The sequence below is a fragment of the Lycium ferocissimum genome, chromosome 11, assembly GCF_029784015.1.
Source record: "Lycium ferocissimum isolate CSIRO_LF1 chromosome 11, AGI_CSIRO_Lferr_CH_V1, whole genome shotgun sequence".
NCBI lineage: Eukaryota > Viridiplantae > Streptophyta > Magnoliopsida > Solanales > Solanaceae > Lycium > Lycium ferocissimum.
The window spans coordinates 31,934,624-31,962,443 of record NC_081352.1 but is presented as its reverse complement, the minus strand read 5'-3'; the positions used below and the strand labels follow the sequence as shown (position 1 = coordinate 31,962,443).

Sequence of the window (27,820 nt, the reverse complement as noted above, 5' to 3'; positions counted from 1 at the left end):
GTGTGCCTATTTGTCCTTCAAATGAGTTGGTAGAGGCATCATAATATACACCATTTATGCCAGCTATTGATTTTGAAGGACAACAATTAAAGAGCAGGCCATTTGAATGGCAAACCGTGCAATTCCTTGTATTGGATAAAGAAGAGAGTGAGCAGGTAGCGAGGGGCCGTTATGCTTGTTAGTGGACGCCTCATGCTCAGGTCTCTATCTCCCTCGACCCCTACCCTTGCCTCTAACCACTCCGCAGGTCTGTAAATGAGCAATATGTGCCTGTTCCTTACTTATACAATTGTTGCATCTAATAATGTGATTAAATAAATAGGTGTTGCAAAAGTAGTGCTTAAAAAGGGAAAGACACAACTATTTAAGGATGGAAGTCCGATGGTTTACAGTGGTGCTGTTGATAGAGTAATTGGTAGACCACCACCCATCACTGGGGATATTGTCCTCGTTGCTGATGGCACCGAGAAACCAATTGGCTGGGGTTTTTACAATTCTACATCTATGTTCCGTGTCCGCCTCATGCAGCTACAAGACGAGTTAATTACTATCCCTTCCTTCCTTTTTTGTTCCTGTATATATACTCACCACGTACCTTGATTGGTCTATGCAGAGACCCTTCTTGTGCCCTTAATGCAGAAAAGCTACTCGAAACAAGAATTGCAGCTGCTGTTGAGTTGCGTCACAATCTAGGCCTTCCTTCTGCTCATACAAATGCATATCGTCTTGTTAATAGCGAAGGAGATAGGTATACATTTCCTTCATCCCTCTCCTTACACTGAATTGTTACTTCTTACTTATGGACCTTATTGTTACTAATAAGTCACTCTTCGTGCAACTTTTAAAATTCATAGAGCCAGAGCATGCAGCTAGATGCAGGTAGCTGTTTTTAGGACAAAATGTGCAATTTATGATGTCTGTTAGAAATACATATGTCAAGTTTATATGGAGGTTGTTAATGTCTTGAATTATTTTCAATGATAAGTTCAATTATCTTACGTGCTCGAATTGTCATTCAGTTACTTCAATTGCAAGAAATTTGATAGTTACTTATTACAAATATTATCCGACGACAGACTATCAGGCCTTATTGTTGATATCTTTGGAGATTTAGCTGTAATAGCTTCATCAGCTGCTTGGGTGCAGACATACCAGCACCAGATAATGGATTGTTTGAGTAGATTAAATAATATCAAAAGGATAAGCTGGAGGCCAACTGTTGAAATCTTGAAGGAAGAAGGGTTAGATCTTTCTGATTTGAAAAAACCAGATCTAATCATACCTCAAACTATGGTTAAGGTGAGATCTATATTCATATGGATGTGTGCCTTTCAGAAATCAGTTTTTTTTTTTTTTTTTTTTGTGAGCGAAAAGCCTAAAACCAATAAAAATATTTGTTTTGCTCTCATGGAGGTAATAGGAAAACTAAGATAAGCAGTATGATCCTATCTGACATGAAATCCTGTTAGCATATAAACGTTAGATGCTAGGATTTGCAAAAGTACAATGTGAAATCCGACCTTTGACTTTCAGAGGGTATCTTGTGTTGTTAAGGAGGCATCCAAGTCCTCCTTTTCATTAAGCTACTTCTGTACTTGCCCGCCTTTGTGTGGTCATAAGAAAAGAATCAAAATATGATTGAATACTAATACCATAGCATCATAATGAAATTATTTGATGGAAAGAATTTGATGAGAAACATTATAGGTTAAATATGAAAAAACCAATTTAAATCAGTATATATGAATTTGAATAAGAAAATCATATATAAAAACCCAACATGAATTTAGTGGAGGACCAGGACACTTCATAATAAGAGGAAAAAATTAATGTGATAAGAATTTTGCATCTAAAAGTATAATATGATGGAGAAAAATTTAACAAATATTCATAAAAATGTCAAGTGAAGTATTGAGTTTTATTGAAACATAATGTGCAATCTCTCTTATCTTGTTAAAGTGGCCTACTCAGTCCAAAACTAAATTTTACAGATTAAATATTGTAATATATAATCATCTAGGATCAAAATACTTCTAAGAAGATATATTGGGCCTGGAAAATTTCAGTAATTAACAATACCTCAGTTAAAATGCATTTGATTCATGTCACTCGGTAATCCACAACCAGAATAAGGACAAAAGAAAAAGTTGCTAAAAACATAAGAAAGAAGGCGCCTAAAGTTTTTCTTTTTGGGTCAAGATAAACAAATTACATTAGATAGGCATCAAGCAGATGCAATGTTAAAAAGATAAATCTAAATCTTCAACATATATCTACATGAAGCTAGATTGGTGAGCAAAAACTGTGCAAACAGTCAAAAACCTATGCTACCTTAGAAGCTCTGCTAAATAAGAGTCTAAGGAGCCAACAAAATCCAAAAAGTTATCAACACTGTTTGGAGGAGTACGGAAATGCCAATTAAACAAACTAACTAAGAAATTTCCTTTCAAAGAACTGGTAGGAGTTGATTTCCATCAAAGCATCTATTTTTTTTTTCCAGATACACCATTCTTTCAATAACTCCATTCCAGATCTCAATAGACTTGGACTTGGCCCCAAGTGGTAATCCCAGATAAGTGGTAGGTAGAGAATCAGTTTTGCAACTTAAGATCTCTGCCAGAGCTTCTAGGTTGGGAACTGCACTGACTGGGTAGATTTTGCTTTTGAGCTTGTTAATGTGCAATCCGGAGATGGATTCAAAGACCATCAGAGTGATGTTGAGATAGTTAATCACAACTTCTGCAATAGTTTGGCGACTGACTCTATGATTTGTTGTATATCTGCATTTAATATGCGAGCTATGCCTCGCACTGGAAAAAAAGGAGTTTGAGAATTAAGAGTATCATATCCTTAAAATTTAAGAAGTGGTTGCAATATGGATATCCTTTTTCAGTTGTTGTATGAACTTTCCTGTTAAGTATCAATCGATGCTGCTGAAAGATTTGTTAACGGGTTTAATCTTTTTTCTGGTTGAGGTTATGGAGAATCAAATTTCATATTTGATATCCTTGGATGGCCAGAAGACCGGTTTTTATGCCGATCAACGTGAAAACCGTTCCTTCTTATCTACCATTTCAGATGGTCGTAGAGTTCTTGACATATGTTGCTATACTGGAGGTTTTTCTCTGAGTGCAGCATATGGTGGTGCTTTGGATGTTATCGGTATTAATTACTTCCATTGTCTTGTCAATTCTTATATGCAAATTTAATTTACTACTTTGCATGTGTAACTCATGCAATAAGGTAACAACAATAACTACTATTCCCTCTGTTCCAAAATGTTTGTCTGGTTTTGACTTGGCACAGAGTCTAAGAAAGTAAAGAAGACTTTTTCATATTGTGGTTGTTAACTAAAGATATGTAGAATGTACCAAAATGCTCTTTAATCTTGCGGTCTCAAATATGCCATGTGGAAAGTTGGAATTTAAGAGTTGCCAGAAAAGGAAAGAGACATTCTTTTTGAAACGGACTAAAAAGGAAACTAAGACAAGCATTTTGAAATGGAGGGAGTACTATTATTGGGGTAATTTCTGAGATGGTCGCTCAACGTTTATTTTATTGCACAATAGTTGCCCAAATATCATCGGAAATCGCTAAACAATTTTTTTGTAAAAGAAAAAGTCACTTGATTTAGTCTAGATATCATACAGATAATTGTCCAGTTGTCCATTGTCACCATCTCTGCTTTGTTAACTCCTAATAACTTACTGATAATATGCGCAAAGCCACAAAAAATAGTTTAGTGACTTTGGTGATAATTAGGTCAAGTTGATTGACTTTTTCATTACAAAAAATAGTTATAGTAACTTTGGCGCAATAAAGTGAAAATTGAGTGATTTTGTTCTTTGCTTGGTTTTATGCTTTAACATAGAAATGAAAATTGTAATACCTAATCTTTTTCTAGATAAATAAGTAACATTATAAGGTCTGGGAAGGGTGGGGTGTACGCAGACCTTACCCCTACCTTGCGTTAGGTAGCGAGGTTGTTTGGGATAGATCCTCGGCTCAAGAACAGCGTTTTCAAGAACAGGTTTGACAAATACAAGAGTAAAAGCTATAGTGAAAATACAATAGAGAACTACTTCTCTAGGCAACGAAAATAGTAAAGATAACCCAAGTAAAGAAACAACAATAATAATACAATTGAAGAATAAGATAATAATAGAATAATCATAATAAAATAGTAAGTAGAAGAGGGAGCAAACAAGGTGCTTTAAGCTAGAACCATGCTCTCCCACGGGAAAGAGAGAAATCACTCGACTTACCTACTAAGCCTCTATCCTAATCCTCGACTTCCATGCTTTCCTATCTAGGGTCATGTCCTCGGTGAGCTGAATATGTGTCGTGTTATGTCATGTTATGTCATGTCTAATTACCTCTCCCCTAAGTTACTCGGACTCTTCAAAAATGTTGACTGGTACGTGTCGGATCCTCATCTCCGCTACATTCATTTTTTGAACGTGTGAATTTTTGGCTGACCAACACTTTGCCCAATACAAAGTTGTTGGTCTAACAACCAGTCTATAGGACTTACCTATAATTGTTTTTTTGAGAAAGGTAACAGTATATTCATCAGCACAAAAGATCCATGAGTCTAAAATGTATCTACTTACAAGGATTCCAAAAACTCTAATATTGACTCAGACTCCTCTACAAGATATTCTTTACACCAGAGATGCAATGATAAAGTACAATTAAGCTTGATGTTCTGTAAAGAGTTTTGGCTGCCCTCAAAACAGCTCACATTTATTTCTTTCCACACTGTCCACCAAATAGAAGCTGGAATGGCTTTCTACCATTTCTTGTTCCTTGCTTTGCTCCCTGCTGAATTCCAACACCTCAACAGGTCAATTGTATTCCTTGGCTTTACCCATTGCACCTTCCTCAATGTCAAGAACAGCTGCCACAGATGATCAGTCACTTTATAATGGAGGAACAGATGACTATTACCTACAATTATTAGAAGTAATCATAAACAAAACTCTGAAATGCAAAAAAAGGCTAAAAGTTTACTATATTTTGGATTTTATTGTAGAGTCCTTTTATTAGGTTGTCTTGAATTTATGTTTTTTTGGCCCATTTCCCGTTTGCAAGCAAATGCTTCAAAGCTCAACTCCACGCCTCATAAAGTTAGTACATTTATGTTGATCAATGTCCGACCACCAATTCACAGGGAGGTAACCTCCTTCCTTATATTTTAGTGTTAATTCAAGTGTGTTGGACATTCTTCATTTAGAACCATGCTCGATGGGGTCTATTTTCTCTCTCTTGGGAAATGTGTAGCTTTTATGATTCCCTTCCAATTCCCCACTTCCGATAGTGCTCTCGGGCGGTAACATTACTCCGACAATCTATTTCCTAACATGTTTTTCGTACTCTTTTCTTTGTCCAACACTCTTTTACGTAATCCTCATTCTTTTACTTGTTAATACTTATCCATTTTGTCTGTGATGCTATTAATCTGACTCTATACAATTTCTTGGTTCTGGACTAATCACCAGTCACTGAGTAACTTAAGCCTACATTACGGTGACGAGAAAGGCGGATGTGGTGAGTTAATAAGAAAGTATGGAGAGAGTTTTCATTTTTTTTTTTCAAAAAAGGTATGGGTAGAGTTTGTGTTTTCTCTGGGAAAAATCTTTTGAAGTAGTGGAAATCTGTGACAACTGGAGTGAAATCATAGAAAGAAGACAGAATTTTATGAACAGAGTTACATTCAATAGACTTAATGTTTTGGGTCTATGTAGGTGCATGAAGTTGGCAACAGCAGGGCAACAATAAAGCCACGATCATTATCCCTGAGATTAGTAAAAATGCTGGAGGGCGAGATTTTGTTGAAAAAATCAGAAAGTTTGTTATAGAAAGGGTGAAGTAGAGAAATGAACCACGAAAGATTAATAGTGAATGGAGCTATAGAAGACTGGCCAAAAGATGAGATCAATGTGGTGAAAGACGATTTGCTTGATCATAGTCAGTTTTGAATTGGAACGAACTCTTTAAGGAGTAGGATAGAATATTACTGCAGATGTTTTGTGGGTTCCTTAAGGAATTATATGCAGAAGCCTCCATGTCACATAGATACAACAATGGGCCAATAAAAAATGGAGAATCCCGGTAGAAGTCAAGGTTAAGGAGCTGAATGATAAATATTTCCTGATTGAATTTCCTTTGAGGATGGAAGCTGAAAGAATTAAGATGGGAAAATAGAAGTTCAACGATAAAGAGATTTCTCAAGAATGGTGGTCACCTGGCTCAATCTGTACTTGAAGGAACTGTAAGCCAGAGAAAGTTTAATGGGTTTCACGTCTTCAAAACCTCAGAGCTATATCACTGTGTCCATGAATTGCCTAACCCCACATAATCACATATCATTTACGGATATCCTTCTCTTTCAGTCCACTGAAATCCAAGCTCGTGGACTCAATATAGCCATATCCTGCATACAAATAAAGCAAAGCATTAGCAACTGCTGCATTCGAATAGAGACCATTGTTCAAAATATTATCGTGAATCTTCCTCCCTGGCTCTAGTACCCCAGTTTTGCTTAAGCTCGGGTCCTCGGAACGGAGCTCGTGTTACAGTGGTCAATGAATGAACAATTGAAGAATTATTAGAGAGATTGATGAACACTTAGAATCAGATTATATTGCTTCATATGTTTTGTGCGTGTCCCCAGAACCAGCCAAAAATAAAAGGGGTCTCCCCTTTATATAGTAGAGGAGTACTAACCATAGTACAAGTCTAAATAAGGTACAAAATCTTCAGTTACTAACAAGCGAAATCAGCGCCACCATATCCGACTGATAGTGGATTTTTCGGGCCATTGATACGCTCAAATTACACCTAATAAATGACGTAACGCGGACGTTGTCAAATAGTAACCCAGCTAGGTTGGGGTCGAATCCCACAGGGAATAGGGTGTGAAAAGGTTACTAATGTAGTTGAGTACTTTCTTGCGGTCTATTTTTGTATTCCGTTGAGTTTGTAAAAGATTGTTTGTTTACTAACTATTTTGCTTTGCTTGTAATAGAATGGATTAAAGAAATCAAGGTTGTGTCCCCCTTTAGATGGAGTGTATGCTATGGGTATTGATCTTGATATACTTCTAATGGACTGTTGTACGAATGCACTTAACCTCTAATTGAATTCCTAATTAAATTCCTCTTATTTCTAAGTGAATCTATTAAACGAGGGTTAACGCCCCAAGCTCTTGTTACTTGTTCTAGCCCAACCCTAACTTATTTTCCCAAATAAAGCAAGGTTTATGGCGTAGGCTAATGTTTGCAACCAGCCAACCATCAACTAGCATTGAAGAATGAAGAATAAGTAAACCCTAACAACCCATTATGCATATATCAATCCTAATTCCCAATCACATAACACCCATTATTGGGTTTACGACCTTAGGATTAAATTTAGCTACTCATATTGAAGAACGAACAACAAAATATTAAAGAATTCATAATGCTTACGTATTGAATAAAGATGAAGAAGTTGTAATCTGTCTCAAAAGCTTATAAGCAATAAAGTATTCAATGCTATGAAGTCAAAGAATAAAGTCTGACAATGAATGGTACATAAAAAACTCCAGGACAAACTATTTATAAGTTCTAAACAACGCAGAATTACAAACTGACAAAATTGCCCCTGACGGCATAAGATATGGTCTGTACAATTAAGTACGGACCGTATATCAACATGCGATCACTGTACTCCTCAGCTAGGTCAAGATATACGAGCAACTTATATGGACCGTATTCTGTAGTACAGTCCGTATCTATCTTCCTCTAGTTTTCCACTCTTCAAAATACGAGCCAAGATACGGCCCGTATAAACATATATGGTCCGTAAAACTCAACGTATTCCTCATCATCAAAGTTTGAGTCTGTTTCTTGCCTCTGCTAAATACGAACGGAATACGACCTGTATAAATATATGCGGTCCGTATTTCCTTAACCGTATCCATAGTTCTTCAAGTTCAACTCTCTGGTCCTTTGCTCACTTTTATACGATCAAGAGTACGGCCCGTACAAATATGTACGGTTCGTACTTCTCCACTTTTTATGCCAGTATATGCAATTTCCTTATTTTTGTCCTTCAAACCTCCAATTACCTGAAATACACAAAAACACATCAAAACGACACTTGCTTAAAAACAAGTAAAACTTCTTGTCAAAAGGCATCAAATGTGCCATAATTCTACGGCACATTAGCAATCCATTTATTGTTAACCAGCGTTGTCAAAGGTGCGCTTAAAGCGCGCTTAAGCCCTGAAGCGAGGCTCAAACCATGTTGAGCGCTTCGCCTCGCTTTATGTGCGCTTCAGTGTCATCATCAAGGCTCTAAGACATACTTTTCCTTGCCAATGAGCCTCCCTTGAAGGGGTGACACTAGATAATTCATATTTCACTTTATCGTAATATTTTTACAATTCTTTTGTCCATATATTTGTTATTCATGCTTATTATTATTATTAGTCTTGGACTAAACATATATAGATTTGTATTTTGCACCATTGCACCTTTTTTCATTAAAGCCCACGCTTTATTTGCGCTTTGCGCTTAAAGCCCCAGCTAACCTTAGAGCTTTTTTGCGCTTTTCGCTTTTGATAACACTGTTGTTAACCCACGAACCATATCTGTCCAAGATACCACATTCTTTTCCAAGACCCTGTATTCTGCTCCGGAATTTTCTCAAACAACGCCAAGGTCTTACTCAGGCGCCCAATTTTACAACACTCAGTTATCACAATGTTCCACAAAAGCACACCTCCACCGTGGTCATTAAATGCAGCATTGCCGGGAAAGAGGCTTTGGTACCATTCGTAACAGACTAACCTCAACTGGGCAGAATTTTTGAGAGGGACATAAGTTCTGTAACATTTTTTTCTTCAAAAATGGAACTTTTGCCTCGCTTGCCACAAGTTCTGTAGGAATTAAGTTATGCGGCATAAGTTATGTAGTTTTTTTCATATTATGTTGAGTGTTGAAAGTTTTGTCTTTTCTGGCATAACTTGTGTAGGATGCTATGATACATATGCCGAAGCTCAATGCAAACTTTGCAGAGCGAAATCTGAACTTATGCCGTTTCTCACATTATGTTGATTGTTGAAAGTTTTGCCTTGTTCAACATAACTTGTGGGATGTTACGATACACATGCCGAAGCTAAACATAAATTTTGCCGAGCGAAATCTAAGTTATGCTGCGCCAAAAGTGTTGAAGAGCAAGATTAAAGACCACAAATTTGCGGCGCAAAAATTAAAGACCACCCCGAAATAGGGCATTTGTGCGAATGACCCATCAAATTCGGGCAATTCGCGCGAATGCCCCTATCTTGGGGTGGTCTTTAATTTTTGCCCCTCAAATCGCTGGTCTTTAATTTTTGTCCTTCGGCACTGAAGTAACAAAAAAGTGGCCGAAAATACCCTTGACATCGGAAAAAAAAAAAAGAAATTGGATCTATGACCTAATTTCGCAAGGCAAAAAAAGAAACTATGCCTTGTCCGGCATAGTTCTGTAGAAATTAGGTTATCCATCATTACTTCATTTCTACAGAAGTTATACTGGACAAGGCAGAACTTATGCCGGACAATGCAAAGTTTCTATAAATCTATAAATTGATTCAACAGAACTATAGTAGTTCTCAACAAAAATAAAGTGCAAAGTACAAGAAATTGGATTTTAAAATGCTAATCTAAACCAAGAAACTAAGTCAAGGCTGTGATTGCAGCAATAATGAATGATTTAACAGTCTTTAGAAGGAGAAGAATAGGGAAGAGAGAGTAAGAGTTAGAGAGATAGTTGAGAAGAAGAACAGAGTCAGTTGAGAGAGAATGAGATTTCTGTTTTGATTCTTCACTGCCTTAAATCACATTTCCTCTCTGTTTACATTGATAACAGAGATAATATGCCAAGCTGTAGCCATGTGACATTCGACCAACTCACGTGTCTAACAATTGAGATCAGTATTTGATGAACGGTGTAGAAAACCCTAAACCTTCTAAAGTTGCAATAAAGAGGCAGAGAAAGATTTTGGCTTGTTCCATTTGCTATTTTCTCTGTTTTCTTTCTCACATGCAGGAAGATAATACACCCATATAGTAACTAATTCTTAGTTAACAGAATTAAAAGAAACCCTCGCTTCTCGCTTCCCCACTGCTCTCTCTTATGCGCACTATGCATTTGTTTCATTCTTTGCACTTCACATTGAGCGAAATCACATTTCCACCGTCATTGAAAGCAAGAACGATAGACTCTCACTGCTATAGTTCAAATCAGTAAGTTTGTGGACTCGTTCAAGAACGCAAGCTATATTTATTTTATTCCACAGGCTTGTATCAGAACTCTGTTTAGATTGTACGTGCTATTTTTGTCACGACCCAAACCGATGGGCCATGACCAATGCCCGAACTGGACACCTGTATACGAACCTGCTCGATATGATCAGACCGAAACTGGAAACAATATGGCAATCTGTAACAGCAAGCTGTAAACTCATCATATCATACATCAAAAAGAACCTGTTTCTTGAGAAGCCACAACTAACCAAACATAACAAAATATGCAAGCCGATAAGGCTGCCACTATGCACTGGAAAATCCAAAACGAACTACATCTGCATAGCTGATCAAACCGTATATACGCAACCCACATATGTCTACGGACTCTACAGGGTATAACAACGCCTATGTCAAAGGATGCGTACCAAAACGACTCGAGCTCGGGAACACTAGAGCCCTCCCGACCGAGCCGAAGTCCTAAACCGGAGGATCACCAAGGCGAGGTGTCGTACCGCGGGCACGAAACGCGACCCCGAAGAAAGGGGTCGGTACGAATGGCCACCGAGTATGTAAGGCATGAAATTAACATGTACATAAAATCCTAGAAAACATTTGAGACATGTCGATGAATGGGCAAAATAAATGCATCGATGGACTATATCAAAGAAACACATATATCCATAGAAATATCACAACAAAGGCCACACACGTCACCCCGTCGTCATCGTGCCATACATATACACATCACAACAAGGAGCCACGGCGTCACCCTTGTCAAGCGTGCATACATGTACACATCACAACAAAAAGGCCACACGTCACCCCCCGTCAATCGTGCTATATATATACACACAACAAAGGTCACAGCGTCACCCCTGTCAACTGTGCCATATATACACACAACAAAGGTCACAGCGTCACCCCCTGTCAACTGTGCCTTATATATATACAACAAAGGTCACAGCGTCACCCCCTGTCAACTGTGCCTTATATATACATGGAGAATGAAAATGAGTGCAGTGTATAATCAAAATGAAATAATAGAACTCTGTAATGTTACAAAATAGCTATATACATATATTATACTCGTGGCATGCATAGGAGTTCAAATAAAAACTCTCGCTCTATCCCACCTTGAAGGAACAATTTGTAAGGTGAGATCAACAACAATGAAATTAATCGAGAAAATCATGAAATAGCTTAACATTTTTACATCATCGTTGAAATCATATTTGAGACCTTTAAGCATAAAATCATGCTCAACGTAATCCTCATAAACATTCTCATTTTTAACATCATAAGAAGCTTTAAGAGTCATAAACTTCTAGCTTTTGAAATCAAGAAGGTTATGGAAACACTTATGGACTCATACCATAGGAATCATGCCTTTGAAAGAAAAGGGACGAGCCTTAACATACCTGTTCAGCCTCTAATTATCTACACTTTTTCTTCTGAGCTCGCAAGTCTACATTAAAGAGGATTCACACAATCGTTAGACTCATCGTAGTATATTTGTGCTAAGCTTTCAAGTCAAACTATTTTATATCCTGCTGAAAATCGGACAGCATCTTCCCTGTTTATATGCCCTGGAATCTCAATTCAGCAACCAACAACAACAACAACAATACCAACATCAATAACATCATTTCCAACACCAATATGTACCATAAAACAGCCCACAGGCTGTTTTTCAACTTCCATAACTAACCAACTTACTACACAATTATTTAACGATCTTGTCTCCGAGAATAAGCCTTAAATAATACCAAAAGAGAAAGATTCATACCTTTTTTCTTGTTAAGACAGCAATATCCTCAATATCCACGCTAAAATCCACCGCAAAACAATACTAGAATCACAACCATGCGTTACCCGGACCTAAACCACTACTCCGCTACTTGAAAATTGCTCACTTTTTGATTCCCTCACTCTCTCTCTTCAAATTTCTGGAATTTTCTGGGCAAATCTGATGAAAAAAAGGGGTTATTACCCTTTATATAGGGGTCAAATTCGGGTCGGGTTCACTGTAGCAAGTCGGTTACTGTAGCAGTACTGTAGCACGCGTTTCTGCTCTGTCAGCCAAACTTGTAACGTCCATAATTCTCTACTCCGATGTCCTATCGACGAGCGGTTTGTTGCGTTGGAAACTAGACTCGACGAACTTCATTTTAGGCTTTTGTTTTACTTCAAAACACTTCATATGCTAAGAGATATTCGTCCCTCAATTTGGACCAAAATTTTCACGCGAAACTTTACCCATCCTTTCTCCAAAATCGTACTACTCCATTTCTTCCACTCATTTCCTTATAAAACCTTCTGGTATACCTTATATACATCCTTCACTCATTAAATGTACTTGATAATGCTTGCTTATATTTCGAAGTGGTTTTACTTAACCATAACTCAACGTACTTATGTTTCAAATTTGATAAATGCTTCTTCGAAGATACGGGGTGTAACAATTTTAACCTTGGTACTACTCTGTAAGTTTGCATCTGGTGCTCTAGTCTAATGATGAGTTAATTCCACTCCTTGGTTTGAAGGTGTTGATACATCATTGCCTGCGTTGGAACTTGCCAAGGAAAATGTTGCATTAAATGGCCTGGATCCTGGAAGGATATCTTTTCTGCGGCAAGACGCAACTGAGTTCATGAAAGCTGCTGTTTCTAGAAATGAATCGTGGGATATAGTTATATTGGATCCTCCTAAATTGGCACCTCGGAAAAAGGTAATTTGAAATGTTTTGTATATGGACTTCAGTATTGATGTCTTGTTTCTTGAGAGCTTAGTGATAAAAACTCTATTCAGATTCTAAAAGAGATTTGCATTTGCTGTGTAGAGTTTAGACATTGCTCGATTTCTCGATTCTGGTAAATGAATTATTATGTAACGCATTGGTCTTGGAAAGTTATGTGGTAGCTCAAGCATTGGTTGTTGGATCACATGGCTAATGGACTAGAAGAATACTTTTCTAATAAAGAATGGTGATCAACTTGTATATCGAGGACCAGTGCATGCAATCATTAACTATTTTAAAGTAACTCATGAAATTATAGAATATGACATGTAAGTCACTTCCCAAGAAACTAGGCAAAAAAAAAATCTCAATGAGATGGTGAGAGGAGAAATGATGCCATAGAACATCTGTACTTTCTGAATATAGTTGGAAATAGCATCCTGGTTCCTAACTTCCTCATTTGCGAGGACAAGTCATATTTTCCCTCTGTTGTATTCGATTCATCAATTTTATTCCGTCTCAATGTGCATTCCAACCAATTGGAAGGAAAAAGCTTCTCTATGACATTATGTTATTTGTTTTAGAGCTCTTTCATTTTGTAGTGGTTTTCACTTTTCTGTTACTTAATCCAGGTCTTAAAGAGTGCGTCTGGAATGTATAGGAATTTGAACTATTTGGCCATGCAGTTGACAAAAAGAGGTGGTCTCCTCATGACCTGCTCATGTTCTGGAGCTATGACCCAAAGTGGACTGTTCTTCCGCATTCTTCAGGCAAGTTAGATTTTTTATTTAAGGACTAAGATATATCAGATACAATTTGAGTTTTTGATGAACCTATGAAAAAGTGTTTTGAATAGTTTTCTGGCAAAAGAATTTGTTTTTGAATAACTATTTCTGAAAAAAAAGTTTTTGGAAATTCTTCTCCCCTAAAATTTGCAATTTTGTTTTTATTTTCGGAGGAATGACTATGGTTGTAGACTTGCAGTACCAAAGCTATAAGAAGGAGAGATCCAAATTCAGTGACTGCATAGTTTTTGCACCCAAATTCCATTTGATGCCCCGAATTTTAATGTCTGCTTAACAGTTTTGTTGAAATACAATGTCATCTAGTGGAACAGTAGGTTTTCAGTTTCAATTTTTTTTTTTTATTCAGTTTCAAAAAAAGTAGGTTTTAGTGAGTCAATTTCAACTTTGACAATTCTTGGTCTGCCTGTTTTCCTTGATGATGACCATTAGATTACTGATAACCATGTCACTGAATGAAGCATCCTCTCTCATTGTGCAAAGTGTGCCTGCATGAGCACCTTTCAGGTAAAATAACAGAACTACACACACACCTCATTAAAGACATTGATCCACCAAATGAAACTTCTATTCCGCAGCAGAGATATTTTTCTGTTATAGAAAGCTCATATCTGATCTCTGTCGTAATTAAATGCAGCCTCTTTCCAAAAAGAGAACCTGTTAATTTTCTGTTGTAATTCCAAAGTGAACTGTATATTAATTTCTTGATCCAGTCCTTCAAGAAACATAGCTTGATTGATGTGTTCTCTGATTTGCTTGCATTTAGGGTGCTGCGTCAATGGCTGGGAGGAAAATCACTGTTGTACGTCAGGCAGGAGCAGCAAGTGACCATCCAATTGATCCTGCCTATCCCGAGGGAGCATATCTCACGAATATCTTGCTTAGAGTGCTGTAGATGTCGTTCTGTATATCGAATGAAACCCCTTGTTTACGACAGGCTGAATCAATTTTAGGACTAATCGAATCCCTAAAAGAATTAGGCAAGTTCAAGGTCTACCGGTTCCAAAGAGATTAAATGCGTTCCTTTTTGTTTCTTTTTTGTTTATCCCTTTTCCGCATTAGTCCTATTTGTATTGGCTCCCTTCATATCGTAACCTCTTCATCCTTGGCACCTCACCTTTTCTTAGTTATTTTACCTGTTGACGGTTGAAGTTGGTTGCCGCTAATCGGATTGTAAACGAAGATACAGCCCCAAATGAACGAAATAAATAGTTTGCACATCGTCGCCTTGAAACTCTCTTTAGTATACAGCAGATAATGCAAATGTGAGGACTCTGAAATTTCCCAATAGGTACTTACTTTTGGGCATTGTCTGCATTCCGGCATCGCATCAGAGGACACGTGATTGCGTCAGGGAAGTTCTTCCTTTACACTTTGGGCTAAGTGCATTGAGGCCATTTGAGGGTAATCTCCCTAGTTGGCTTGGTTGTAGTGCGAGTTGGGCTAGAGACTAAGCTATCCCAATTTAAGACACATCAGGAAAACGTAGTTGGAGATGTAGAGATTAAACAAGTGGAAAATCTTACTGGACTTAGTCGACAGGAGTAAGTGTAATTTGTTTAAATTGCTTCTGCTCCATGGTTACGGCTTCTTTGGATGGTTATTAGCATTGATGTATCTAGGGCTGTACAAATCAAATCGCATCAAACCGACAAGCCGAATCAAATCGGGAAAAAAAATTCGACTAGTGGCTTAGTTTGATTTGGTTTGGTGTTGGAAAAAAAAAATAACCGACCATTATAGGGTTGGTTTGGGTTTAACTAAAAAAAGTCAAATCGAGCCCAAACCGACTCGGTTATATGTATACTACTTTTAAATTATTTTATACATAAAAATACTTAATAGAATGTAATTTAGTAATACTTTTTAATTTCTTTTCATAATTTCTGTATTTTTACATTCAGATTTGGACTTAATTTTGTGAAATGATCCATATTTGAAGCCCATATAGAGAATACGTAAAGCCCAATAAAAAACTAAATGAAAATATATATAATGTAACAAAAAAACCCTGCGACTACAATACATTTTCTCCTAAAATCAGAAATCCCTTTCCTTTCTCATTTTACATTTTTTTCCCTCTTCTCTTTCCTCTCAAATCAGCAACCCTGCAAGGCTCCAGTTATTATTGTTCCTCTTGGTGTTTTAAAATCGAATTAGATCAAGTTTAAACTCAGATTATCTGAATGGAAGGAGGCTACCATCAATGAACTAGGTGTAGAGATTGAGAATAAAATTATTCTGCACCTTGAGAAGGTGTTTTGGCCAAATGTTGAGTTCTTGGGAGTAGTTGCAGAGAGCTCATATCAATGTTGTTACTTTTTGAATCTTCACAAGGCCACTGGCCAAGTTTGTGCTTCAAGTTTATTATATGATATGATATTATATTAATCCAAATGACCTGAATGATTTAAAAAATATTTTGTATCTAAAGAAAGTAGTTTTGAGGGGGAAGTTTGCAAATTATCAAGCAGATTTTGTTGTATGGTGTTTTCATTAAATACAATGAAAAACTCGAGAAACCCGAAAAAATCCAAAAATACCCGAGAAAAATCGATATTGAAAAATTCGACTTTTATTGATTTGGTTTAGTTTATAGATTTAAAAATTCGACACAAATGATTTAATTTAGTATTTAAAAAATCCGAACCAATTCGGTCTATGTACACCCCTACTCTAGATGTACCATAATATTAGTTTCTTCCAATTAATGAACACTATTCAAATGACTACTTCAACAAATTCCTATAAAATCCTCTTAGTCGTTCTCATCAGCTTCTTCTTTCGGGTATTCCATTTGCTCCTCCAATTTGAAGGTGGTCCCGCTGGAAAATGTTGAGTTGTCGGAAAATAAAGTCGACGGTGTAAGTGTTTGGTAAAGGAAAGATAAAGATGAGAGTTATCTTTTAAAAGAAATTGATTTAATTTGTTTATTGCAAAGAGACTGGTCCATAGTCAAATGAATGGCAAATAAGCAAACGCGTTTGTGTAGTGTGCATCTTTAAAGAATTTGTGAAGTTATTTTGATAATTTTCATTTAATTTAATTGGGAGAAATTTTTACTACTTTATAGAAGAGCCGGTTTCGTCGTCCATTAAAAAAAAAAAAAAAAAGTGGGCCCATACTAAATACCAAGCAATATAAAAAACGGACAAGGGCCTAAAATACCCTTGAACTATTAGAATTGGTGCAAAAATACCCTTCATTCACCTTTGAGCCCCCAAATATCCATGTCATCCACCTTTGAGCCCCCAAATACTCCTGCCATCCATCTATGGGGTCTAATATACCCTTATTTTCTAACAGCCCCATGTTGATACCCAATTTTGTCCATCCTTTTATCCAATTTACTTCGTTAAGCTTCTATTTTATTAGATTATTAATTATATTTTTTTTATCACAACTTGTAGTCAAATTTCTTGATGATCTCTATTACTATTATTACTTTTATTATTACTATAATTATTATTATTAATAATAATCTTGAACTTGGACGGATTTTTCGAATAGATTCGGGTCCAAACTTCTGTCATTTTGTTCTTGGCATATTAGATGAAAAGAGGAAAGTTTCGATTTCGCAATTAAGGAGGATATTAAGCTATGATTTTTATGATTACTAGTAAGAAATTAAGGTGAATGAATTAAGGAAAGAAAGTGGAATTGAAAAGAGAAGAGAAGAGAAAATCAAACTAGAATAAATGAAAGAATATAAAAGGCACAAAGAAAGGAATTTTGTAGCCGGGGGATTTCGACGAGAATCGGGGAATGTTTGATTTTAAGGAAATTTAGAGATGACGGGGTCTTAGGAATTTTGAGTAAATAACAATGAGTTATGGATATTTGGTTTTGGGGGTAACCTAATGCCTTTGGGGATTTTTAGTTGGAAAGGGATTATGGGCTGGGTAGAAACTTTAGGAAATGGGTGAAAAAATTCATTTCGTTTATTTGGGGAATATAGTAATTTCAAATAGATTTTCTAGATTTTCATAATGATAATAAAAGTAGAGGGAAGTAATAGTAATAGTAATAGTAATACTAATAATAATAATATTAGTAATAGAGATCATCTAGAAATTTAACTATAGGTTGTGATAAAAAAAATATAATTAATATTAAAATAGAAGCTTAACAATGTAAATTGGACAAAAGGATGGATAAAATTGGGCATCAACATGGGACTGTTAGAAATAAGGATATATTAGACCCCATAGGTGGATGTCAGGGGTATTTGGGAGCTCAAAGGTAAATGACAGGGGTATTTGGGGGCTCAAAGGTGGATGGAGGGTATTTTTGCACCAATTCTAATAGTTGGAGGGTAATTTAGGCCCTTTTCCGTATAAAAAAAAAAGTGGAACCTACCATCTCCAAACTCGCCAAAAAAAAAAGTGGACCCTATATTAACAAAATCAAGCAATATCAAAAAAAAAAGGGAAAAAATTACTTTTTCATTTTTATTCTTACTCTAATAAATGTGAAAAGAGATTAATGTCGTAAAAGAAAAAATAATATCAAATGGAGATTAAATAATGAATAAGGTAAATTAGTCAAATTATAATTTTAATTGACGTTTCCTTAAAAAAATCATGCAAAAAACAACATGACAAGTAAAATGAGCTAAACCGAAAATATTTACCAAAAATAAAAAAAATAGTAGTTCTTCGTTTAAATAGAAAATCAAATTTCTACTTTGTTTCGTTGTAAACACGTAAAATTAATTTAACAATTTGAATTAGAATATCAAAATTTGATAAAAAATAATAAGTATTTTACACCTTTAAATTAATCGAATTAAAATTGAAAGTATTAATCGATTCTTAAATATTGCTATTGTTTTATCTCAAAGAGAAGAAAATAGTTTCCTTTTAAACAAGTCTTCTCTTTTAAAAAGTATTAATAAATTTTTGTAGACCTTGTATTCATAGCAAACACTAATATAATAAAGTTTTGGATACGAAGCACAAACTACAATGTTATATTAATCGTGTTTTGAACATAGTATTTATATATATATGCATAAAAACAGTGCAAACTAATAATGTCAAAAAAAAAGGGGGCATCCCATATTAAAAAATCAAACAATATTCATGTAATTTTCAAAGTATCCCATTAAGTCAATAATGATGGATTCATTGCCACATGCGCATCAACCTATTAGTGGGAGCAAATGAAATTATTGTACAACAAAAAATATGGACCCCATATTATTATTTTTCTTCAAAAGATTAAGTAGCCAAATCATACAATTTTCTTTCTTTTTCCACATTAGCCTGAGATCTAATCTAGTTATTGAACTGTTGTATTTGCTATTCCGCCATGTCATTCATTTGTTATGTTTACTAAAATAAATATACTTAAAATATTTATATTTTAAAATAAGATAAAATTTAATTACTTTTTCATTTTTATTCTTACTCTAATAAATGTGAAAAGAGATTAATGTCGTAAAAAAGAAAAAAAATATCAAATGGAGATTAAATAATGAATAAGGTAAATTAGTCAAATTATAATTTTAATTGACGTTTCCTTAAAAAAATCATGCAAAAAATAACATGACAAGTAAAATGAGCTAAACCGAAAATATTTACCAAAAATAAAAAAATAGTAGTTCTTCGTTTAAATAGAAAATCAAATTTCTACTTTGTTTCGTTGTAAACATGTAAAATTAATTTAACAATTTGAATTAGAATATCAAAATTTGATAAAAAATAATAAGTATTTTACACCTTTAAATTAATCGAATTAAAATTGAAAGTATTAACTGATTCTTAAATATTGCTATTGTTTTATCTCAAAGAGAAGAAAATAGTTTCCTTTTAAACAAGTCTTCTCTTTTAAAAAGTATTAATAAATTTTTGTAGACCTTGTATTTATAGCAAACACTAATATAATAAAGTTTTGGATACGAAGCACAAACTACAATGTTATATTAATCGTATTTTGAACATAGTATTTATATATATATATGCATAAAAAAAAGGTAAACTAATAATGTCAAAAAAAAAGGGGGCATCCCATATTAAAAAATCAAACAATATTCATGTAATTTTCAAAGTATCCCATTAAGTCAATAATGATGGATTCATTGCCACATGCGCATCAACCTATTAGTGGGAGCAAATGAAATTATTGGACAACAAAAAATATGGACCCCATATTATTATTTTTCTTCAAAAGATTAAGTAGCCAAATCATACAATTTTCTTTCTTTTTCCACATTAGCCCAATATCTAATCTAGTTATTGAACTGTTGTATTTGCTATTCCGCCATGTCATTCATTGTATGTTTACTAAAATAAATATACTTAAAATATTTATATTTTAAAATAAGATAAAATTTAATTACTTTTTCATTTTTATTCTTACTCTAATAAATGTGAAAAGAGATTAATGTCATAAAAAAAAAAATATCAAATGGAGATTAAATAATGAATAAGGTAAATTAGTCAAATTATAATTTTAATTGACGTTTCCTTAAAAAAATTATGCAAAAAACAACATGACAAGTAAAATGAGCTAAACCGGAAATATTTACCAAAAATGAAAAAAATAGTAGTTCTTCGTTTAAATAGAAAATCAAATTTCTACTTTGTTTCGTTGTAAACATGTAAAATTAATTTAACAATTTGAATTAGAATTATCCAAATCAAAATTTGATAAAAAATAATAAGTATTTTAGACCTTTAAATTAATCGAATTATTTTTGAAAGTATCAATTGATGCTTAAATATTGCTTTTGTTTTATCTCAAAGAGAGGAAAATAGTTTCCTTTTAAACAAGTCTTCTCTTTTAAAAAATATTAATAAATTTTTGCCGATTTTGTATTCATAGAAAATACTAATATAATAAAGTTTTAGATACAGAGCACAAATTACAATATTATATTAATCGTGTTTTGAACATAGTATATATATCTATATGCATAAAAACAGTACAAACCTATGTATGTTTATTAACAATATAAAATATACATATATTATCACTATCCAAACACAACTATATACACATAGATACACTATAATCCAAAAGTGTTTATTAAAAATACGCATTTTTAGATGTATAGCCGTCTAGTATTATAAGAAAAGGCAAATCTGTCAACTCATATTTAATTTATATTTATAATATATAGGTTTAAAGAATGATTACAAGAAAATCAAAATTAAGGTAGGTAAACGTAATATCTGAAATTATCCCTATAATTTATTATTTACCCTTTTTATTATTAATTTTACTTCATACCGGAAAATCAAGATTCTCAGTATGTTCGAACCAAGGAACAAAATTCAAGGCTCGAATTTCGAAAAAAAGACGTACGATTCGATTCAAATCAAACCCAAAAGAATCTTTGATCAGGTATTTTGTTTCTAAATTTTCTCGTTCAATGGTTAATATATGTTACTCTAAAGCATGATTATTTGCTTATTAGCCCCCGATATCCGAAATAGTTGTCCTTTTCCATCTTTTTGTCCTTAGTTTCAATTTTTTTCCTTCGTTTACCTAGACTGCCACTTCGGCCTTATTTGGTTAAATAATTTATTAATTACTTGTTAATTGTCTTATTACTTATTAATTATTTATTACATTATTTTAGTTAATTGATAATTCCTTTTTTAGTTAATTGCAATTACGTGAAACAATTGATGAACATGCAAACTTTGTTAATTGTTTATTAGAAAATATTAAATAATCATTAATAACTAGTTAAAATCACTTAAGCACTAATTACATTGTTAATTATGTTCAATTATTAATTTAATTGTATTAGCAAGTGTTAATTAGTTAGTTTTTAGCTGTAGTTAAAATCTTAATTCTCTAGTTAGTTGAGCAATTGGTTCATTCTCCCCTCTCCTCTTCTCAGAGCTTGATCAAACAATTCTATCATTTGCTCATCCTTGGAGAACCAAGTGTACCTTGGAATTGTTTGATGTTCAGTAACGATGCGAGAACGAAAGCCAAATTCACAATGTGGTTACATTTTTATGGAAGGACGTTTAACTATGGATAGATTACTCAAGTGGGGACTAAAATTATCACCTACATGTGCTCTATGTCAACTGCAGCTAGAAACTGGATACCACCTTTTCCTTCATCGTCTATTTGCAAAAGATCTGGGAGTAGAATGTTAAAAATGGATTCAGATAAATGTTGGTACAACGACTACTTGGGAAGAATACATCAATTGGGTTGTAAAGAACTCCAAAGGCAGATCCCAAAATGCTAGACTCGATCTCCAAGCTGGTCTTTACTGAATACTTTCACGCCATCTTGATTGAAAGAAATCCAAGAATATTTGCGGAGAGAAAAGATCTTGTGATAGCATTGCTAAAGAACTTGCCTATTCCTGTACTGTTACAGCTAAGCAAGAAATCAGTAATCTCCTTCATTCTTTTGTATTTTAGCTTTGATAGTTGTTCCTATGGAAAAATTGCCCAGTGTTCCTTAGGTCTAGTTTGGAAGTTTGTTTTATTTTGAGATTAGCCAGCTGTCCTTAAGCTGAGCTAAAGCACTTGTAATGTTTCACTGGTGATTAATACAGCATGTTAGTTGTTAGTTACAAAAATAAAAAAAAAGCTTAATTAGTTCAATCCGTTTTGCATTTATTAATTATAGTTAATGTGAATTGGTTAACAAAATTTGAACTTAGTTAATTAGTTTAGGGGTGAGAAATCATTAGTTTAATCCCTTTTGCACACGTTAAATAGTAATAGTTAATTCCTAATTAGTTTAGATTTGAACATCATTAATGTAACTTCCCATAAAAGATGTAGTTAGTTATTATAATTTCCCGTTAAATGAATTAGTTAGTTAATATAAATGTTTGGTTAAGTAATTAATTAACTAGATGTTTATATTCTACTATTGCTTTTTTGCCATCATATATATCTTTTACTCGACCAATTTAATAATTATCATTGGCTTTATTTCATTCATTTATAACAAAACAAATTACTATGCTTTAAACCACAAACAAATTTAACTGTTCTCTTTTTAGATTAAACAGATTTACGTACCACACAAATATCTAATGCTTATTTTGGACCATAATTTTGAAGTCTTTCTTTCTTAAATCCCGTGCCAAGTTAAATGATGCCACATAAATTAGGACGGAGGGAGTAGGTGAGATGGGTGTAACCACAATACTGGCTACGGGGTCGGCAGAACCTGGTAGCTTTGGCTTAAATTTTGTATTTGTGTTAAAATTTTATTTAATATGTAGAAATAATCTATCAAGAACGTAGTGCAAAAATAATTGTGCTCCAAAACTCCTAAACTAAAAATTTTAGCTCCGCTTCTGATGTGAAATATCTCCACATCCAACCATTTGTTGATTGCCTGAGCATAAGCGTGAAGCCCAAGACGCTGCTGGTGGGTTTTGTTTGCCTTCCGTTGATATTGCTTTAGAATCGGGTGTAAGAAGCACTAATACATCGCTGCAGACAAAGGTAAAATCGGATCCAATTCCGCTACTGTTAATGTAGTAATGCTAAAACTAAAGGAGCAGATAGGCTTGAATTATTAGTATTAATAATACGTGAACAATGGTCCAACAACTTTACTAAAAGCTGGAGTGTCATCGTGGACTTTGGAGTAACAACCAGCAACAAAACTTTTGTCGGTAACAGGAACCTTTTTCTTTCCCATTGGGTCAAAACAAAACAAAAAAACAAACGTCATGGCAAACGCACCTACCTACGCTTAGTCGCCGTTGTCAATCATTACAATTGCAGTTCAGATTTCTCTATAATAACCACTACCATTTCCCGGCTGCAGAGCACATCAAGAGTACTATGAATTCATGATACTCTCAAATTACACCTAATAAATGGCATAACGCTGACGTTGTCAAATATAATAACCCAACTAGGTTGGGTCGAATCCCACAGGAAATTGGGTGTGAAAAGGTTATTAATGTAGTTGAGTACTTTCTTGCGGTCTAATTTCATATTCCATTAAGTTTGTAAAAGGTTACTTGTTTACTAACTATTTTGCTTTGGTTGTAATAGAATGGATTAAAGAAACCAAGGTTGTGTCCCCTTTTAGATGAAGTGTAATGCTATGGGTCTTGATCTTGATATACTTCTAATGGATTGTTATAAGAATGCACTTAACCTCTAATTGAATCCCTAATATTTCCCAATAGTTAAGGACCATTTCTCTTTATGATTTTCCCAAATATAAAAGAGTTGATATGAAGAACAGCTAATATGTGCCAAGTAAATTCCTCTTATTCCTAAGTGAATTTATTAAATGAGCGTTAACGTTTCGAGTTCTTGTTACTTGTTCTTACCAAACCCAAACCTATTTCCCAAATAAAGCAAGGTTTATCACTTAACGTTTGCAACCATCAACTAACATTGAAAAAAGAATAAGTAAACCCTAACAACCCATTATGCATATATCAATCCCAATTCCCAATCACAGAACACTCATCATTGGGTTCACAACCTTAGTATTAAGTTTAGCTACTCATATTGAAAAACAAAAAACATAATATAAACGAATTCATAATGCTTACTATTGATTAAAATGGGATGAAAGTAATTGTCTTATTCTCCAAAAAAGCTCCAAAAACTATGAAGTATTCAATGCTAAGAAGAATAGTAATGATATCTGACCAAGAATCCTACAAAAACCTACATTAGGTATTTATAATGGTCCAAGTCGTGGAAAACATTGTGCCAAAACTGGCCCCGTCGGATCAACATACGGACCGTAAATATTATACGGTCCGTAGATCTGGACTGTAAATTCTTCCTTCAGTTTGGGACTTGCTGTTGCTGACTTATGGTGGCATTTACGGACCGAAAAACATCTATGGTTCGTACTTTTCTGACGTGAATTCTTTCTCAACATAGCAGCTTCTTCGATGTACGATAGAATTGTTGGAAATCTTACGGAAAATACTTCATCACGAACACGTGTAGGGACTTTTCTTTTTCACGAACACTTGTAGGGACTTCCCTTCTTCACGAACACTTGTAGGAACTTCTTCTAAGCTTGAAGAAAATACTTGATCACGAACAATTGTAGAGAATTCTTCGTAGCTTGAGGCATGCCAATGACACTGTCCTTAAGGATATTTCACCCGGTATGGCGTGTATCCCCCAGTGATTCAACAAGCTCTTCTAGTACAAAACTAGGAGCCGAGTAATCTAACAAAGATTTATCTCATAAAAACCCAACAATACAAAATGAGAAGAAGTAGTTTTCCCTATGTTTTTTCTTTTCTACTAATGAAAACAACTTTTAGTATATATAGATTGAAATAGTAACCTGATATTATGGATAGAATAAAGATGACTGAAGGCCATTCAAATGGTCAAAATACGTTTTCTACAATACAATCAATATTCTGAATATAATATAGTAAAAGCCAATAATGGCAAATCATAATGATCTGTTGCCATTGCAACGTTAGGATAGAATTCAAGATATAATTATATATCATAAAGTGTCATCAAGTGACCAAATTAAATACAATAATACCGTTTGGCAATGGCAAATTTATTCAACATGAATTCTGCCATTAAGGCTAATAAAATAGAATCAAGTCTTTTGCATTAAAGTCAATAAGAACATTAAAAATATTCTTTTTATTTTTGAGATATTAAATAGAAAATAATATTTTTCTAACAATCCCCCATATATCTCAAAAATAATAAAATAAATAAAATAAGAAGTTTTGTTGGGTTTACATATATGAGTACAATGCGTCGAATCTGGTGTCTCGTAGACTATGAACCAGACCTAGATAAAATAAGATTAAACTTATAGAATAGTTGGTGAAGTTTACAACTTCTATGAACCAAAAATTCTTTTGTAAGCTCATGGTCTTATTCTATCACATCATACTCGCACAATCTTTGTCGTTATCACGGTTTTGCGCTAAGAGGCCATGCGCGTGTCCTGGTATTCATGAGTGCTCTAGAAATCCGTCACAATTTCATAGGAGCGGCACCACTCCACACTCATATATAGGTCCACCCATCAAGTGTATTCTCGCAGAAAGAATACACCACTTATAAAGGATATGGTAATGGATTAAGAGTTTATAGCTCAACCTCACTTTGTCTTGCGCATTTGCACTATATTCACACACCATAGGAAGGGACATAGTTTAATAGTGCACTTTTGATCAACTAATGACTTGTTATTACCTATATGAACCTAATTCATGGAATCTCCAATCACATAGGTTGGGATACCATCATTGTTAATCTTCTCAAATGACAAAAGTCTCATTCCCCTCGATGTTTCTTTTAGTCTTGTGAATCGGCCAAATTCACCTCAGACTTCACACAATTATAAAAACTATCACATCTCACAATAGCGCTATTAAGAAATTATTTTCTCACACAACTAATATTGTTTGGCAACCACAATATATACATGTTGGTTTTATTCCAACCTCAATACTCACTAAGAAGTATCTTAACCTCACCACTAGCCAACTTCAAACCATAAACTTATATTTCATTATGGTCTACTTGGCTTATTTTCATATTAATTATTACACCCCCACAAAGGGTAAACACATACTCACTAGTGGATTTTGAGATCCACTTAGCATCATTGTATCCTCTCTAGTACATCAAATATTAATTCACTATAACACTTATCCATCAGTTGGTTGTTTTCAAAATCATGTACCGAGAAAAGAAATAACACCATAATTTATTTTATTTTTTTCAAAAACATTTTGAATAACAAGACCAACTGAAATATTATCACTTTTAAAACATTCTCTCAAAATAACTCTAGTAAGATATCATGACCCCCATAATTTCAAAAATTTCAAAGTAAGGACTTTCATACCTCATAACACCGTAACCCCCACATTTTCAAAGTATTTAAAATAGGGGAACAATACTTTCATAACCTCACAAGTAGTATTACTAATTCTCATAAAACATTTCATCTTATAAATAACAAGCTAATAAGATAACTCACCCAAATAGCTATACTCACAATATGTCATCATCAATAAATATTTTTAAGAAAAACAATATGAGAAAAATAAGTATCGATATTAAAAGTATTTTTTTTTTAAATAGTAAGCACATATAAATCATAATTCCAATACTTATTGTCCACAATTTGGAAACAACCTCATCATCTTCAAATAGAGTATTCACTCCAATGATAACACCAATATTTTTCAAAAGTAGTTTTTTTTTTTTTTTTTTTTTAATTTTTTTTTATTTTTTATTGTAAGAACTTGAGTAGTTCTTGAATCACCAACATAAGTAAATCATTTTTCTTCTTCTTCAACTTGAGTGTAGAACTCAAAATTAACTTTACTTGCACAAATATGATTAGTAGTATCAAAGTCATCTAACACCCAATATCTTACATTAGCCACAAGATTCGCTCGAGAAATGACTACAATAAATATATCATCCGCTTAACCAAAGTTATTTTTAATTAGCGGGATTATCATTCTCCGAATCTTGTCTACATTGATGAATATGATGACATAATTCGTCACACACAAAATAATAATTATCTCCATCAAAACCTTCTTTATTAGTGTTGCGTAATCTGATCAATACCATATCATTTGACACAAAGTAAAATTTCCAAAGTAAAATTTCCATATAAATATCTCACATTTGTAGAAAAGAAATTTGTCATAATTCAACATTTCTTCATCCAAATCATCAAGCAAGATAATTTTAAAGCCTAAATTAAATTTATCAAATCTCTTCAATGTGCAAAGAACACAACTTATACAAACACAGATCTCAAAGATAGGTCTACAAATTCTTGCAACATAATTAATCTATGAAGATAAGCATCAATTTCAAGCCAACTTTTCAAAAAATTATCACAACATATAGATGCATATTATTATACATATCTTTGCACTCATCTTGCCACCTCAAATATAGATTACCCACAAATATACAACTGGCTTGGACATTATTTAAGATCTACCTAAAATAATATAACAACAACACAAATTCATTGTATTCAGCATTTTGTTGACCCAAATGACTAAG

The 27,820-nt window shown here is 34.0% G+C and overlaps 1 protein-coding gene and 1 long non-coding RNA gene across 2 annotated transcripts; both read left to right on the top strand.

Annotated features, from left to right (window-relative positions):
- The first annotated feature begins 46 nt into the window (after nt 1-46).
- LOC132035819 (uncharacterized) lies at nt 47-14,906 on the top strand. Its single transcript, XM_059425959.1, has 8 exons — nt 47-247; nt 323-539; nt 614-748; nt 1,077-1,299; nt 2,976-3,162; nt 12,824-13,008; nt 13,650-13,787; nt 14,587-14,906. Exons 1-8 carry the CDS (start codon nt 172-174, stop codon nt 14,713-14,715), a joined length of 1,290 nt encoding a protein of 429 aa, XP_059281942.1. The 5' UTR covers nt 47-171; the 3' UTR covers nt 14,716-14,906.
- On the top strand, nt 5,036-8,612 carry LOC132035820 (uncharacterized). The gene is made up of 2 exons (XR_009409441.1): nt 5,036-5,577; nt 8,236-8,612. It is a non-coding gene; the product is annotated as an uncharacterized LOC132035820 (long non-coding RNA).
- Nucleotides 14,907-27,820: the final 12,914 nt, after the last annotated feature.